Source organism: Culex quinquefasciatus, chromosome 3 (assembly GCF_015732765.1).
Source record: "Culex quinquefasciatus strain JHB chromosome 3, VPISU_Cqui_1.0_pri_paternal, whole genome shotgun sequence".
Lineage (NCBI taxonomy): Eukaryota > Metazoa > Arthropoda > Insecta > Diptera > Culicidae > Culex > Culex quinquefasciatus.
The window spans coordinates 132,667,807-132,683,661 of record NC_051863.1 but is presented as its reverse complement, the minus strand read 5'-3'; the positions used below and the strand labels follow the sequence as shown (position 1 = coordinate 132,683,661).

The 15,855-nt window shown below is 37.8% G+C and overlaps 1 protein-coding gene and 1 long non-coding RNA gene across 2 annotated transcripts; one reads left to right on the top strand and one right to left on the bottom strand.

The window, feature by feature from the left end:
• The first annotated feature begins 1,583 nt into the window (after window positions 1-1,583).
• LOC6036543 lies at window positions 1,584-3,197 on the top strand. Its single transcript, XM_038261191.1, has 5 exons — window positions 1,584-1,692; window positions 1,753-1,868; window positions 1,934-2,121; window positions 2,186-2,850; window positions 2,912-3,197. Exons 1-5 carry the CDS (start codon window positions 1,637-1,639, stop codon window positions 3,195-3,197), a joined length of 1,311 nt encoding a protein of 436 aa, XP_038117119.1. The 5' UTR covers window positions 1,584-1,636.
• Window positions 3,198-5,805: 2,608 nt separating this feature from the next.
• On the bottom strand, window positions 5,806-6,021 carry LOC119770446. Its single transcript, XR_005278826.1, has 2 exons — window positions 5,945-6,021; window positions 5,806-5,874 (listed from the first exon to the last, which is right to left on the bottom strand). It is a non-coding gene; the product is annotated as an uncharacterized LOC119770446 (long non-coding RNA).
• Between the last annotated feature and the right edge of the window lie 9,834 nt (window positions 6,022-15,855).

Genomic DNA, 15,855 nt, shown 5'->3' with positions numbered 1-15,855 from the left:
AAAACACGATTAAAAACCATTTCTGATCACTTTTTTTCATTTTAATGCAATTTTTTTTACAAGACAACATTTTTTCGATGGATCAACTATGGTCTATGGTCCCCTTTGGAACGAGCTGTCAAGTAGGAGCTTTTCTGTCAAGAAGGACCGCGAGGTTAATTTTTCAAAATTGATATAAAAATCCATTTTAAACTCTTTGTGGTCGTACAAAGGCTAGTTGCACTCAGAAAAATAAGCTTTATCGCTGTAAACAATAATATCAGCAATCTAAGCGTCATTTTAGGACCCAATTTCCAGTTTTTTCTTTTCGGGTGTTTTTGAAACAACCTTGAGTATTAAAAAACACCCAAAAACCAAAAACTGAAAATTTGGTTTATTATGAGCATGAGCATGAGCATGAGCATGGTTGACTGCCAATGAGCTGCTACTCCGTTATTGACAGATCAGCTGAAGTTAAACAATGAATCAAAAATGATTAGTGGGAGCCAACCATCCGTTCACTGTTTAACCTCTGAAGATCCCTGCTTTATTAGTCAATACCGGCGCCCTCCCAAGAAGCCTGCAGTTCAACGAAAGGGAGGAATGTTAGTCCGATAGTTGAAGTTGCAGACTCATCAAGCACACAGTTTTTCGCTATATACTTGTTGATACCGCTTGAGACCGTTGAATCCACAGCATCTCCTTCAAGCATCACGTGATTCATATTTTTTTGGGTTAGTAGGATAAGGTATTGGCTTTTCGATGCCTCCCGAGCTACGATGCTATGGGGAGGACTTTCATAACAGACCCGTCGGCGAGCCTTCCGAGCAACGATGCTATGGGAAGGTCTTTCTGGTTAACACACAAAATCACTCACTCACAATTATTTCACTCCACTATTAATTATTCCAAAATGTCAGTGCGTCTTTCGATCATTATATAGAAATGGCTTTTTCACCATAAAAAATAAAACCTTAATCGAAAAAATTATACACAATTTACCCGACGCCGTGCCTTCCGATCAACGATGATATAGGAAGGGCTTTGAAAATCACAAAACAATTAATTAAGATCACAAAAAACACCAATCACTCAACGAAAATTACGCTCAAGACACAAATAATTCCTTACTGAATGCTATTATTATTCGATTACCACAATCACTCACCCCAAACGAATAAAGACACAAAAGCACACCAAAAAAATTAACCTGCATAATCACGACTTCGCGTCCCCACTTCCAGCGCATCAAATCAAAAACTGAAAATTTGGTTTATTATATAAAAAAACTCCAGAAATCAAATCAAGAGTTTTTTAATTGGTCCTATAAACATAGCTTATAGGATTTAAAAAAGAACTCTGGAAATCGAGCTGGAAATAAATTTCCTAAAATCACAACACAAGAGAAGTAAAGTTTTACAAAAGTGTGAGAAAATGAAAAAAATTTCGATGGTGATAATCATCAAAAGGACTTTTTGGTCACCCTATTTTCTTCTGGGTCAAAGTTGAATTTCTATTTCAATCTGTTATTTTTCCCCAGTGCAAAAACGCGCTAAACGCACCCTCTGTCTGTCAGCCGAGCCGGGATGAAAATATGTAAACAAACAAAAAAAAAAAAACACTCGGAAAGACCGGAACTCGAGTCCTTAACGAAACCATGACCGACGCTCCGTGTTCCGGATCCGAGGTTCGACCTCCAAAATCGCTCCTTAGGTTAGCTGAATTATTTAAAAAATAATCTGAATTAATTAAAACTTGATGTCTTACTTACAGTGGCCGCGACCTGCTAGAGCACCACATCAGCACCTACGACGTTCGGGGCCTTCCGATCAAGTTGACCTGCGCCGAAGAGGAACCGGACCAGGCGGAAGCCGTCCAACGGTTGAAGGGTACACTGTTCACTGCTCACAAAATTTGAGGAAATTAAGTTGTAGGTAATTCAAATTTTCTCCAGACGAATTCCGGCTGCTTTTGGCGCAAAATCGCGTCGGTAAAGCAGACCTCTACTCGGAAGGCGAGTGGCAACGTGACCGGAAGCGCGTTCGGCTGCGGCGCACAGCCGGCAAGTGGAACCTGTACGGGTACATGGAGGACAAGGTGCACTATTTGGACGGGTACGAGGCGTTGCATCTGATGGAAATGGTGAGTTTACAATCAACTGTTTTGGGGAAATCACGGATTTTTGTAAATTTCAACGATTTTTTAGAACAGATTACTCGTGTACTGGAATTCGGTGCTAGTTTCACTTGAGCAGGCTTACACTCTGTTCTTGGGATATGAGGAATCGCTCAGTTTAGAAGAGTACCAAGTTTACAACTCGCTGATGAGGGCCGGCTTTTATCTGCTAAAGTTTGATTGCAATCGGAAATACCGACCGGAAGTGACTGGGAAAGAGTTGGACGACGAAACCAAATGTGTTTGGAGGAATTTATTTGATGTTTTGAGGCAACCCAATCCGTTGATTGACGAAGAAGTGCCAGATGAAGCTTTGAAAGACAAAGTAAGGAGTTCGATGCAACGATTTAACACAGCAATAATTTTGCAAGAATCTTCTGAAGATTTGAGTGGAGATGTCGATGCAACGAATAGTTCAGACAAACGAAAAATCTCACTGAGTAATGAAGAACAAGTTACTAAAAAACACAAACCGGAAGAAAGCTTTTTGCAAAAAGATTCCGAAACCTGCTCAAAGTTGGCAAAATTCCAGCAACTCTTCCAGCGATTCGACATTATTCGAAACAGCTTGGACGATTCCCCGCATGGACATCCAAACACCAAGTTAAAACTCCTGTTTGACATGTTCCCCAGCGATGTCACCAACTTCAAACGGAGTGAACCAATGCTGCCGGAGTTTCGAATTGTCGTCACGACGTAAGTTAATTTATATAAACCTTGAATTTCATTTTCAAAAGAAAAATATCAACTTTTGCAGCACCAGAGACCCACTTCCGACGGCGGCGGATGTGGCGCACCTCTATCGGACTCAACCGCAGGCGGCGGTGCCGATTCTGGTGATGCAGGTGGCGGACACGCTCACCATTCACTGTTTTCTGTACAGTTTTTACCGGCTGGGGCGAAATTTGGTAACGGTGAGGGCGCCGGAAAGGACGGGGAGAGCGCGGAAGAAGGTTGCAGTGGAAGATGACGAAGGGCAGCTTGAGGCAGGAGTTTCCAATGCGTCGCTTGGGGAGGGGGATGTGATGGCTTTGAGTGAATAAATGTTGTGTTGTTTAGTAAAATACCTGTGTTTAACGTTTTTAATGAGAAATATTATTTAAGCTAGGCTGCGAGCTAGGCTGTCTAGGGTACGTTATCCATTAGTGGACCCCTTTCCTATAGTGGACCCTCTGAAGGGTTTTTAATGGAAAATTCAATAAAATCACAATTTCAAGCGTGTTGTTGTCTACAAATCTTTTATTTGGCATGTTCAGCATCATTTAGAACAATGTTGACTGACATTGAATTGCCCTTTTCACCAAAATAAGTGTTTTGAGTTCGACATCTGAAATCAGCCATGGCCACTAGCATTTTCACAACAAAACTGCATTTATATTTAATGATTGAATTAACCATCCAATCATTTTTTGACTGATTATTTAACTTCAGCAAGTCGAAGTAATGTAAGTTTAAGGATATTTACTAAAATAAAGCGAAGAAATGCAATTTTCTAGCAAAAATTATGGGGGTCCAATATAGGACAACCAAAATCCAAACTTTTCCAAAAGTGGACCCCTGTTAATTAAACCTTCAAAAATGATGAAAACTGTGTATTCAAGCAATAGTTTCTCTAAAACATACAATAAATGCTTGTTGTTATCAACCTAAACGCATATTTTTTCAATTATGAGTATAAATATAGCTGTTTTCATGTTAAAAGTATCAATAATGCTGAAGCCGTAAGAATTTATAATTAATCAAAACTATAGTTAATCGTACTTAACTGAAGCACCATAATTACAGTTTGAAATGATTTTTTATAATAATAAATCAATAACAAAACATTTTTTTCCAAAAAACATGCGTGGTTTTATCAGCAACTGTAAACAATTCTATTGTTTAGTTTCGGTCAACCATTTATGTAATTAATATGGAAAAATTTGCATCAAGATTACTTTTTTTAAATTATTTTTATGTTTACAGTGATTTTCGAGACGATTTTTCTGATCTTTTTTGGAAATAAATGTGTTTAAATGTCTGTTTGTTTTTTTGTTGTTTAAAGCCAAATTTGTTAACAAAAAATATTTGTTTATGATGAAAAGTGAGCAAAATCCATCTTTTATTCATTATATCTATCATTAGACCTACACCATGCATCAAAACATCAAATATCGGTTAAATTTGGTATAAAAATAACAGTTTGCCTATAGTGGACCCGGGTCCACAATCGGATTATGGACCCGGGTCCACTATAGGAAAAGGGGGTCCACAACAGGAAAAAAAAACTTTTTTTTCAATTGGCTATTTTTCTGCTCAAAAACAAATAACTGATGAAACAAATAGTCAAAATTGTTCAAAAGACTTCAGTTTTCATTGTTTTGTACAAAGGGTTATGAAAAAGTGCTTAAAATATTGAAAATTTGTGAAAAATGTGCTTCGGTTCTACTAGGGGGTCCACTAATGGTTAAAATACCCTACCTTCGCTCTTCCTTTTTTTATTTTTTTATTATCATTATTTTTTGCTTTTACATATTTATTTATTAAGCATCTTTGATTTTTAGAAAATCGTTTTATTCACTATAAAATAAATAAATAATAAACACTGTCCTAGACTTTATTTCTACGGTGTTAATTTCATAAATTACTTAGGCTTTACCTGGGTGCTGAATAGTGGTTCGCAAAACGGCCTCAATTTTGAACTGTCAAAGTGGAACCAATTTACTGTTCGCCGGAAGTAGAGAGTATTGTTATCGATCATCAAATTCTTTTTTTTTTTGCAAGAAAGACAAATTTGTGGCTTGCGAGGACCTGGAGTTGCCTATAGGTCAAGAAATCTTAAGAAAGTTGAAGGCGAGATCGTCATTTTTCATAATTATGAATGGAAGTTCACTGAGCAAAAATCCCACGGCTTATCGAAGTGTTGTACACATGATTGTGTGGGCCCGCATAGCACCCCCCTGTATATGGATCTCAATAGGTGGGCATGGACGTCAACCCCCTGTCTCCGCACGTCAGCACACACACAGCTGTCAGCGCACAGCAGCACAGCCAGTCCCTCGGCAGCGGTCAAGCAGCTCGGTGGCGTCTCGGTCACATTGGGATCCCGACACGCAGGAAGCGCAGTCTCTACAATGATCTGACCCTGCTGTACAGAGCACTCAAATTTCAATCGCAAAACACTTGAATTTTGGGCACCAAAATATACTGTCAATTCAATAGCAAAACACTTGAATTTGACGTGTTGCGTCACATGAAATACTATATTATATTTATTTCTTTTAAATAGTTTTTCTTTCTATAATCAATGCATGTTTGCATGTAAAAGAAATGGATTTTGATTTTTTTTTAAATAAAGAAGACGTTGCGCAATTAAATGTTTTGGCTGCTTTTATTTTCTAACAACTTCAAGAACAACTTGGCGTGTAAAATTTTTGTATTTTTTTTCTTCATCCGGTCCGGCTTTCACGATCGTGTTCCTGGTCAGGTTCGGTTTGTTCGCCCCCACTGACTGGAGGTTCCTCAGCGTCGGCGAGTGAAGCCCCGGTGCCGGCGGAGATGGAGGCCCCTGGAGAATCTTCTTGTTCATGCGGAATTCTCTTTGGCGGAACCTCGGTGGTTCATCGACTCAAACTGTGCCTTGACCATCCGAATGACGCATAGCTTGGCCCCTGCATCCGAATCTTGCTTCTCACTGGCACCGCTTCCTGGTACGGCATCTGCAGCTCTTTCGCATCCTTCCTGTGAATCATACAAAATAAATTCAAAAATCAAAACTAAACCCCACAAAAAAAATTCTCTCCCCACTCACCAAATGGGTCCGGAAAGGAACTTTATCACAAAAGTTGGCTTCTATCCGGGTATCCGGGAGACCAAGCCCTTCCGTTGGCCATACGGAGCCCGAGCCCAAGGACGCAGCTTTGTGGAGATGCTCATCTTCGCGGTCACAAACCGGGCAGGCAATTTACTGGACTGGAACATGGCGGCAGCGAACTCACGCGGTCTGCGAAAAACGAACACACCGGACTGCCAAAACTTTCAAATGAGGAAACAAAGCAAAGTCTCATGAAGCTGTCGCGAAACTGCATTTCAAATCAAAACAAGATCAATTTCAAGTGTTTTCCTCATCACTTTGAATAGTTCAACACAGTGGGGAAAATTCATGAGCAAAACACTTGAAAAATTTGAGCCACCCGAATGAAAATAAGGTGTCAAAAAATACCAAAAAGTCAATCGCCAAAACACTTCAATTTGATAATGGATTGGATTGAAATTGGAACACAAACAAATTAGATCTAAGATGCGGCTTAATTGAATCATTCAAGTGTTTGGGCACTTGGAAAAAAAGGGTGGTTTTGTCAACTTTCGCCGACGGCCATGGCGGCGGCCGCGACGGCGGAGAGTGAGTGGACGGAGCATAGGACTGAGGATGGAAGGCCGTTCTACTGGAACGCGGCCTTGAAGAAAAGTGTGTGGGAGAAGCCGGACGGTTTCCAACCAGGGTGGCCACCAGATTTGGATTTTCAATTTCCCGGTTTTTTCCCGGTTTTTTCCCGTGGCCAAAAGGATTTTTTCCATATAGTTTTAAATCAAATTACAATGTATTTTTATAGACTGACGTTAGTATCAAAATACTTTTTGGTTCAATATTTTTATTTCTCAAGAAAGCTTTTAAATTGAGTTCAAAAAGTAAGAAGCCGTTTTTAACCCTCTACAACCTAACCCCGCCTTTAGACGGGCTTCTATCTGAAAAATCGCCGAAAATCCATTTTTCAACCAATTTCTGATCTTTAAAATGCATTGGAAAGAAGAACTCTTAAAATTTTAGAAAATTTTAGGGTTTGAAGTTTTACTTGTTTTATGTGACTTTGCCAATGTTTTTTAAAATGTATTTTTTTAGGGGTTAACTTTGGCTGTGTTTTTTACTAACATTTCCTATATTTTAAGTAAAAATAAGTATGCAGTAATTTTTGTAGTGTCCTAGACTGTGCCTCTACGTATTTGTTTACAATCTAAATGATAATGGTGCCATTCTATAGCAGAAAATGTGAAAAACAAGTAAAAAATTGAAAAAGTGACTGTAAAAACATGAAAAAATTAGATAGGCAAAATGTAACGATAAGAGGTGTTAGAATAGGCCAAATAAAAAATTTTCGAAAAAAAATTTGGGCAGTAGAGGGTTAACAGTGTTTAGTTCAAATCCTTAATTTCCATAATGCTTGTGATTTTTCATCTCCATGCTCCACAATTTTTCTTAACTTCGAATCAATAAAAAATCGTTTTGTATCAAATTTAAGGATTACATAAATTATTACTGGAAACCAGGAAATAGCATTTACAATGTTGGGTATGAGTATGGGTAGAAAAGATTTGCAAAAGACAACAACATTTATGAAAATACTCTTCAGTTTTCTTTGAAAAGCTTTTGTAAATTGAAGAAGAATGATTCTTCCAGAGAAAAAGTGCCATATATTTTAACAATCGGTACCTTAAAACAGCGATTATCAACCTTATTCTAGGCTGATACCCCCTGCCGTTTAAATCAAGTAGGCCCGGTACCCCCGTTTTTTGTGTTTGAATAAAAATAAAAAGTGACTGTTTGTATTGAAATGACTATTATGCAGTTGAAATCAGAAAATATTGTAATTTTAAAATATCTGAAAATTTTATTTAAAATTTAAATTACAATTTTAAAATAAATTTTAAAAGAAAGATATTTTTTCAAATGTTCTGAATATGAACACAATTTGATAGGCATTTAACTGTTTAAAGATACCAAAATAACTTTATAAAAATATCTTAAATACCAAATATTTCCGACATTTTAAAATTATACAAAAGTACTCAAATCTGATTTAAAACACAAACACAAAGTTTCATAGCAATTTGTCCTTAATAATTTGTTTGACTGAGAAGCCAAAAATCATCTTATAAAATACTACTGAAAACAGTTTTTTGAAATTCCACCAAATATTTAACAGTAAAAATTGTGAACAGTCCGTCTCGATTATCCGAAGGTTTGAACAATAAAAAACAATTCGTTTTTTTCTTATTTTCTTACTTTTAACATCAAATTCGAGTTTGCGACTTAATTTTAGTCACTGTTGAATGGTTGATTGCCTATTAAATTTAAAAATACATTTTTTCAATATTTCATTGCAGCCATTTTGGCTGCCATCTTGGATTTCGTAATTCTAAATCATTTTAAAGTAGTTTACTGCCCATGTTCGCATAAATGTCCCATATGCAAAAACAGCAAGCTGAGAAAAACGCATTTGAAGTTTGTCCCATACATAAGGCTACGTGTTAAGTTTTCGCGAAAATACTGGATTTCCTCCTGATTTTTAGAACAAAGTACTGGATGTTATAGGCTCTTTCGAAAGAGCACACAATTTTGAACCAAACTGCATCAATAACTCGAAATCGATGAAAATGCATATGGGACATTTATGCGATCAGGGGCAGTTTAGGCTGATACAAATTTTATTTAAAGTTTTTGTCCCCCGCCCCCCTTCAAAAAAGGCCTAAAAAATCAGGGGGCAAAATAAGTTTTTTTTAAACTTCAAAATTATATTGAAAATTTAAGTGGAATCAACTGAAATCAATTTTAGATCCATTCACCTGCGTTCAGAATCATTTTTAGCATGTTTGGGTTGATTTAAAAATCATTTGAATTTTTGAAAATTTTCGGTGTTAATTATTTTTTTTTCGCTAAAATTTTTGTTTTCGTCAAATCTTACATTTTTTTGAAAACTAATGATTGCCAAAAAACTGAACTAGTGTAAAATGCATTTTAAAACACTTTTTTCATGCAAATGTTGAAACTGTGGCTTTTTATTTCAATATTTATATTTTTATTTTTTTTCGAGGCCTTCGGATAATCGAGTCTGAACTGTATTCTTATTTTTAACGGCGCACATCAAGCTAAGCTTTTTGCACTACGATTTTCGGTACGAAAATTTTAGTATCTTCGAAATTATGGGAACTATCGGTTATTTATACCCTAAAGTTACTGTCTACAAAAAAAAATAAAGCTGATTTTGATTCTTTTTACAATCATATTGTTGAAGGGTTAAATCCGTAAGTTTGACAATTTTGGAATAAAAAGACAACAACTTCCTTGGCTGCTGTGCACCTTTAAGTTGATATTGAAATACATAATAAAATAAAAATAAATTGTTTATTGTGTTTATGAAATTCAATACTTATAAGACTAAGACTTCAAAAATCATAGCGCTGAGTAATTTTTTTATTGACACGCGAACTTGATCGGTAAAATTGCAGCTTATCAAACATTTGTTTTTTAAGCCGGGTCCGGTGGTGTAGTGGTAATCGTAGTTGTTTCTCCCCCCTCATGAAAGAAAAATATCATGGATACTCAACAGAAACAAAAAAACAACCAAAGCCTAGTAGCTTGAGTCTATTACACAAATTGAAACATTTTTTTCCCGAATTCTTCATTAAGAAAAACTAGAATAATATTCTGATAGAGAAAAGTATACGTTGAAGTCATTAAAGAGGAATTTGTCGAATTTTAACTAAACTTAAAATATTTTCCCGGTTGGTTAGTCGAATTCCCGAGTTTTTCCCGGTTTTCTCCCGGTGGAATAAATTCCCGGTTTTTTCCCGGTTTTCCCGGTTTTTTCCCGAGGTGGCCACCCTGGTTTCCAACCCAAAACGCAGGCGGAGACGGGCATGGAGGTGGAAGACTCCGAAGGAGGAGGAGAGGACGGGGGCGAATTTCGTCCCGTGATCAAGGTTCGGCGCAGGAAGGCTGTGGAGGAGATCACCGTCGCCGATGGCCAGGAGGTGAAAAAACTGCTCAGCAATAACAAGTTCAGCCCGCTAGCGGAGGAGAACAACAACAACAACAATGCGAACCCAGCCGCAGGAAAATCCACCCCCGTGGTACCAGAATCCGGCAAGTCGGCCGGTGAAAAGAAGCAGCCGCCGCTGGTGGTGAAAAATACAAGCTTCGCCCGCCTTGCTAAGGTGATGTCGACATGTAATGTCCAGCCGGAACACAAACTGACGCGGTACGGCACCAAAATTACGTGCTTCAAGAGGGACGACTTCGACACGGTGCAAGCCCACCTGAAGAAGAACAAGGTGGAGTTTTTCACCTACGGAAGGCGCGGTGATAGACCGCACCGGGTAGTGATGAGAGGTCTTCCGAACCTGGAACCGGATTACATCAAGGAGCTGCTCAAGTCGGAACATCAGCTGGACGCCTTGGAAGTTCACGCCATCAAGCGGAAGCAGCAGCTTCCCGCCATCGATGAGACACCTTTCGTTGTACTCTTCCCCAAGGGCACACCAGTCTCAAGGAGTTGAGTAGCAAGGTAAAGAAAGTAGGATCAGTCGTCGTCCGGTGGGTGGCCTACCGGAACAAAGAACCGCACGTGACCCAGTGCAAGAACTGCTTGCAGTTCGGTCACGGAACCAGTAACTGCCATCTCAAGCCCAGGTGCAGCAGCTGTGGGGGTGCCCACAGCACAGAAAAGTGCAAAGAAGAAGAAACGCGAGCCAAGAAGTGTGTCAACTGCTCTGGATCTCACGAGGGTCTGGACCGCAGCTGTCCCAAACGTGCGCAGTTCATCCAGTCGAGGCAGCCGACGTTCAAGCCGAAGCCGCCAGCATGGAAGAAGGACAAACAGACTCCGGCTGTAGCCGGGTTCACCGCGGCGGATTTTCCTCCGCTACCTGGAGCGGTGCCGTCCGTCGGGGCGGAAGAAAAACATCCTCGTCCCGCAGGAAGAAGTCGAGAAAATACTGGCGCCGGCGCCGGTGCAACCCCGAAGGACCAACCAGGCGAACGGAAGCTGTACAGCGACTCCGAGCTGTGGGCCATTTATCGAGAATATAGAGTTCGCTTGAGGCAGTGCAAGACACCCGAGGAACAGATTGATGTGATCGCTCACTTGTTGACACATGGCGCGGAAAAATGATTATCTTTCTTTTTTTATTATTTTTTGTATTATCGTTCCTCGGTCCTAACCTGGTCGCAGCACCTAAAAGGACCTAATAAAAATAAGCTATGAATAAAAAAAAAAAAAAAAAAAAAAGGGTGGCGTATTTTTAGTGTTGTTTATGGAGTCGATGCGGTTGTATCCATCCAGAAGCTGATCTGATTTGTTTGATTCAGTTTAAAACCTACTAGTGTAGTGAAAATCTTCTCTGTTTGTTGGATCAGCTTCACTAGGATTAGCGATGTTTTTTTCGCTGGACCGCAGAATTCCAAAATCAGCCAGGGAATTTATCTGCGACAACGCAGAATAACACTCTCGCCGTAGTTCGACGTCACCCGTAAAAAAGAAAAACATATTCTAAAAGATTGAAATTGGAAAACACACACAATTTCACAACAGGGAAATGGGTGCCCGCATAATCAAATACCAAAGGTGAAACTGTCGAAATCATAAGAATATTATTTCTGGTATGGTTACCATTTGTGATATTGTTGATATAATGTCACGACCATATAACAAAATTAAAATGGTATTATTTCCCGAATAGTTACACTTATCTTGACATATTCGAATGGTTGATTTTTTTTCCTACAATTTAATGAACGGTATCTATTCGTCATACGATTAGGATGGTTCGAAACAGCTATTGTTAGAGCATAATAGTACTGTAGCCGGTATGATAAAAGTTATGATACTCGGTATGATTTAGTCAAAGAAACCTAAGCGGAAAATTTCCTAAATTTCCTAAGTCCTAATAATTGAAACAATTGCACAACAATTGATGGTACGATATAATTGTTCCTCATATGTTTGGTATTATTTCAAACAGTTTTTGTATGATTGAGCCAAAAATGAATTTTAGCGAAAATTTTCTTAAGTCCCAATGATTCAAACAATAGTTCAACAATTCATGGAGAAATATAACTTTTCGCCATATGGTAAGGATTTTTCGGAACAGCTATTGTTAAAACATAAGGGTACCCTTGAGGGTACCATAGCCGACGTAGTATTTCCAACTTGAAGTTCAGCGAAAAACTCTTAAGTCCCAATAATCCAAACAGTTGAACAACAATTCATGGAACGATATAATTGTTCGCCAAACCCTTAGGATTATTTGAAACAGGAATTGTATGATTGAGCCAAATGAACTACAGCAAAAAAAAAAATCTTAAGTCCGAATAATTCAGATAATATTTTAACAATTCATGGAACGATATACCTGAATTATGGCGAAAATTTTCCTAAGTCCCAACAATTCAAACCATTGTTCAACAATTCATGGAACGATATACCTGAATTATGGCGAAAATTTTCCTAAGTCCCAACAATTCAAACCATTGTTCAACAATTCATGGAACGATATACCTGAATTATGGCGAAAATTTTCCTAAGTCCCAACAATTCAAACCATTGTTCAACAATTCATGGAACGATATACCTGAATTATGGCGAAAATTTTCCTAAGTCCCAACAATTCAAACCATTGTTCAACAATTCATGGAACGATACACCTGAATTATGGCGAAAATTTTCCTAAGTCCCAACAATTCAAACCATTGTTCAACAATTCATGGAACGATATACCTGAATTATGGCGAAAATTTTGCTAAGTCCCAACAATTCAAACCATTGTTCAACATTTCATGGAATGATATACCTGAACTTCAGCGAAAATTTTCCTAAGTCCCAACAATTCAAACCATTGTTCAACAATTCATGGAACGATATACCTGTTTGCCATATAGTTTGTATGTAAAGCTAATTTATTTTCGTGATAATTTTTATAAGTCCAAATAATTTAAACAATTGATTGACCATTATCAGAACGATAACTATTCGGTCTATAATTTATTTGTATGGTTCTACCATACATGTTACGATATATTTACGATAAATTTTGAGGCCACATTTCATAATAAAATGCATTTTAAACCGCCAAACGTTATGTAACTGAGATAGCTCAATTAGATAAGGCGGCAGCACCATGGAAGAATCAACAGGAGACATCATCATCAAGCGGTAACAAATCCCGGACATTACAAAAAAAAAACGCTAACCATTAATAATCATATACTTTCCATTCCCGTTAAATCCACAGTTCCCAAAACATTTGTAAAGTTTATTTTTTGGCTCCTCCCTTTTCAAATGGTGTCGGTAAGTGTCGGCAAAGCAGTTCACCATTTAAAATCATATTTTATTAATTTGTGGTACGGTTCACATAAAATGAGAATTGAACAGTACAGGGTAGGGTACAACTATGATCCACGAAAAAAATCCCTTGTAAAAATGTATTGTAACATAACCTAACGACCTATTTAATAAATTGTAGGATTGTTTGGGGAATGGAAAATGTACGGTTGCACCCTATTTGGTGTATTATCAAGATCATTTAGGAAAAATCATTCGACAAATGGTGACTGTATGGTTGTTGACTATGCGGGTGATGAATAGAGAGAATGCGTAACGTGATTTTCGAATGATCCTTTTCAAGCACAAGCATGACTTTTTTCTTACTGGTAAATGAGCTGTTTTATAATCAGTGACATGTGTTTTATTTTGTCTAGTTTTTGACTTTTTTGTTGTGAAATTGTGTGTGTTTTCCAGTTTCAATCTTTTAGAATATGTTTTTCTTTTTTACGGGTGACGCCGAACTACGGCGAGAGTGTTATTCTGCGTTGTCGCAGATAAATTCCCTGGCTGATTTTGGAATTCTGCGGTCCAGCGAAAAAAACATCGCTAATCCTAGTGAAGCTGATCCAACAAACAGAGAAGATTTTCACTACACTAGTAGGTTTTAAACTGAATCAAACAAATCAGATCAGCTTCTGGATGGATACAACCGCATCGACTCCATAAACAACTTCCATTCATAATTATGAAAAATGACGATCTCGCCTTCAACTTTCTTAAGATTTCTTGACTAGACAACTCCAGGTCCTCGCAAGCCACAAATTTGTCATTCTTGCAAAAAAAAAAAAAAAAAGAATTTGATGATCGATAACAATACTCTCTACTTCCGGCGAACAGTAAATTGGTTCCACTTTGACAGTTCAAAATTGAGGCCGTTTTGCGAACCACTAACGTCATGATTCGAATTCCCGGACGCTTCGAAACCCGGACACCTCATCTTGTTTTATCAATTCAAGCAAAACAATGTAAATGGGCCCAAGCCGAAGTGTAAACAAACAGTCTGTCCTGCTTACGTCAGTGGATGTTTACATTAGGAACGAGCAGGACAGACTCTTTGTTTACACTTCGGCTTCGGCCCATTTACATTGTTTTGCTTGAATTATTTGGATATAAGTTCGCATTATGGATGTCAAAACTGTGTTATATGATGAATTCTAACATCAACTTTCATTTAAAGTTTGTTTGAACGCATTAACTACAGTAAAAACAATTAAATAAAATAAAATTATTAGATTACCAAAAATGCGAAACATTTCACGTGAAATATTTCATAGGCGTCCGAAGCACCGGGAAGGCAAAGCAGAAATTTATGGTTTTGATTTCCTTAAATTCTAGCAAATTTTTTGTAAAATATCGATTGTTTTGATGTTAACAGCTTATTTGAGACCTAAAGAATGCCATTCACTAACATTTCAGTCCAAATTTGTGCGATTCATGAGCAACAACGAGTGTCCGGAATTCGAAGCAAAAGTGTCCGGATTTCGAATCAGCTTTTATCAGTGTCCGGGATTCGAAGCACAACAAGTCATTTTAATTTTCAAATTCTGATGAAAAATTGTTAGAAAAGACATATTTCGCATGCATTACCTTAAAACTTACTGTTAATACTACATCCTGATGATATTTCTTCATTTCCTACTTATGACATGATTTTTTGTCAGCTACAACAAAAATGATATGCTACTAAGTGTCCGGATTTCGAATCATGACGTTATTCAGCACCCAGGTCCCTACCAATGACTTGCAACTATTATCGAGAAATTAAAAGTGCAACATGGAGTTAAATTTTCTGTCAAGCTTCTGTGAAGTTTTCGATGACAGCTGGGATAGTTTCACTCCATGTTACCGGCTCACATCTCTCTTTTTAATTTCTCGATAAAGAATGTTTTAACATTTGGTTATTTTTGCTGAGAGCTTTTAAAAAACCTTGTTCAGGTGGGGCAAAGTGTACCATATGGAAAAAATATGAATTGCTGCAATAACACATTTCATTGGTAAATTACCTTTAACTTGAAAACCGATTAAAAAAATTAAACAAAATTGTCCATATGAAATACAGCGATATTATGAAAATTTACCATTTTTCACAACCTTAAAAAAACTCTAGAATTGTTTTATCAAAGTCAAGACCTGGAATAAGATGACTCAAATTTTCATAATATACAATATTGGTATAAAACGAAGAAATCTTGAGTTTTTTTTTATAAGGTCCAATGAACAAAATTTTGATTTTCTGCTTTTTGTGTGTTTTTGAAAACGCTTTGAGTCAGGGTTATTCAAAAACGCCTATTAAGCAAAAAATCTAATTTGGTTTATTGGACCATTAAAAAAAACTCTAGAAATCAGTCTTCCCGAAACGCACGCACGCCGTACAAGTTTTCGGTGCAGATGAACCTCAAACGCACCAGGCTACCATGTTCGAGTTCTCCCCGCACGGCGCACTCAAGTTTACACGCGGTGTAAACACGGGGTGCACACCTCGGGTACAACGCCGTGCGAGCGAAGAGCGTAAAAAGAAACGAAAAAAATGACTGCTTCTCACTCTCTCTGTGGCAAACACTGT

What these genes read in the sequence shown, in the direction of transcription:
- LOC6036543 (XM_038261191.1), top strand. Translation starts at nt 1,637, where the DNA reads ATGACCGACGCTCCGTGTTCCGGATCCGAGGTTCGACCTCCAAAATCG. An exon ending in AGCCGTCCAACGGTTGAAGG is followed by an intron (nt 1,869 to 1,933) that starts GTACACTGTTCA and finishes AATTTTCTCCAG; the next exon opens with ACGAATTCCGGCTGCTTTTG. An exon ending in TTTCGAATTGTCGTCACGAC is followed by an intron (nt 2,851 to 2,911) that starts GTAAGTTAATTT and finishes CAACTTTTGCAG; the next exon opens with CACCAGAGACCCACTTCCGA.